A 1,616-nucleotide genomic window follows, 5' to 3' on the forward strand; every position below is an offset into this window, starting at 1 on the left:
TCTAATAATATTAGTAAGATTCCTGAACTGGATTTTTTTGTACTATTTTTCAAAGAGTACCTGCTCAATAGAACATAATAAGTGAACTAAAACAATAAAAAAGATGACTATGATAAAAAGAAATAAAGCTTTCAATACTTGGTATAATAAGCTTGATATAAAATTTTCATTTCTGGCACTAACTTCATCATTCATACACTTCAAATATAGCTCTTTATATAAAAAATATGTCTATTACTCTGAAATATAACAATCAAAACTTATTTTAACATACTTCAAATATAGCTCTTTATATAAAAAATATGTCTATTACTCTGAAATATAACAATCAAAACTTATATTAACATACTTCAAATATAGCTCTTCATATAAAAATATATCTATTACTCTGAAATATAACAATCAAAACTTATATTAACATACTTCAAATATAGCTCTTCATATAAAAATATATCTATTACTCTGAAATATAACAATCAAAACTTATATTAACATACTTCAAATATAGCTCTTTATATAAAAATATATCTATTACTCTGAAATATAACAATCAAAACTTATATTAACATACTTCAAATATAGCTCTTCATATAAAAATATATCTATTACTCTGAAATATAACAATCAAAACTTATATTAACATACTTCAAATATAGCTCTTTATATAAAAAATATATCTATTACTCTGAAATATAACAATCAAAACTTATATTAACATACTTCAAATATAGCTCTTCATATAAAAATATATCTATTACTCTGAAATATAACAATCAAAACTTATATTAACATACTTCAAATATAGCTCTTCATATAAAAATATATCTATTACTCTGAAATATAACAATCCAATTCTTATATTAAAATACCTCAAATACTTAAAATATAACTTGTTTAAATCTCTCTGAAACCAAAAAATAGTAAACAATGGAATGTATATTGTTGAAGAAATCAACAGTAATCAAGAACTATTTCTTTTTTCCCATTTGTTTAAGTGCACCAATCTCATAACATGTCTTGATTAAATAAAACTAGTGAAGTCCAATTAAATGTTCAAAAATACCAGAAAAATTTGACATATATATATGAAACATACCATCAAACTAAATCTTTAACATCTAAAATATGTGGTTTTAAATCTTTCATCATTCCAAACATTCTCACACGTTTTCTTCCTGCAATTAACAAAATCAAAACCATATATCATTTGATGGTGATCAATCAAGCCTTTTTTTTGTACTTATAAATTCTAGAGATTTCATTGGACTTTATCAGATAAGTTTTAGAATATCCCATGAATTGAATAAAAAGTCTTGATAAACTCAAGTGAAATACTCTATAACTGGTACACAAGGAGATTTTATATGGGATAAATAAATAACTATTTCTTGAAGCTAACTGTTAACACCTTACAAATAAATGACATCACATAAATAGAGTGCATTAAAACAGAATGATTCATTAGACTTCAAACTACTGTAAATGATTATCATATACTAACCAAACACTTTCTTTAACTGATCATCGCATAGCATAAACTGTTTATTTTTAGGATCCTATAGAAAAATAAAGATAATGTTAAACAGGTTAAGGTGTGTATGTCATATTATTTTCTT

General features: G+C 23.1%; 1 protein-coding gene across 1 annotated transcript; it reads right to left on the bottom strand.

The window, feature by feature from the left end:
* Nucleotides 1–289: 289 nt before the first annotated feature.
* LOTGIDRAFT_176945 (hypothetical protein) lies at nt 290–1,556 on the bottom strand (the record flags this gene model as incomplete). Its single annotated transcript, XM_009066645.1, has 10 exons — nt 290–314; nt 350–388; nt 424–462; nt 498–536; nt 572–610; nt 721–759; nt 795–833; nt 870–904; nt 1,117–1,175; nt 1,502–1,556. Coding segments are annotated over 10 exons (408 nt in total), but the record flags the coding sequence as incomplete, so codon positions are not given.
* Between the last annotated feature and the right edge of the window lie 60 nt (nt 1,557–1,616).

This window comes from Lottia gigantea, assembly GCF_000327385.1.
Source record: "Lottia gigantea unplaced genomic scaffold LOTGIsca_7880, whole genome shotgun sequence".
Lineage (NCBI taxonomy): Eukaryota > Metazoa > Mollusca > Gastropoda > Lottiidae > Lottia > Lottia gigantea.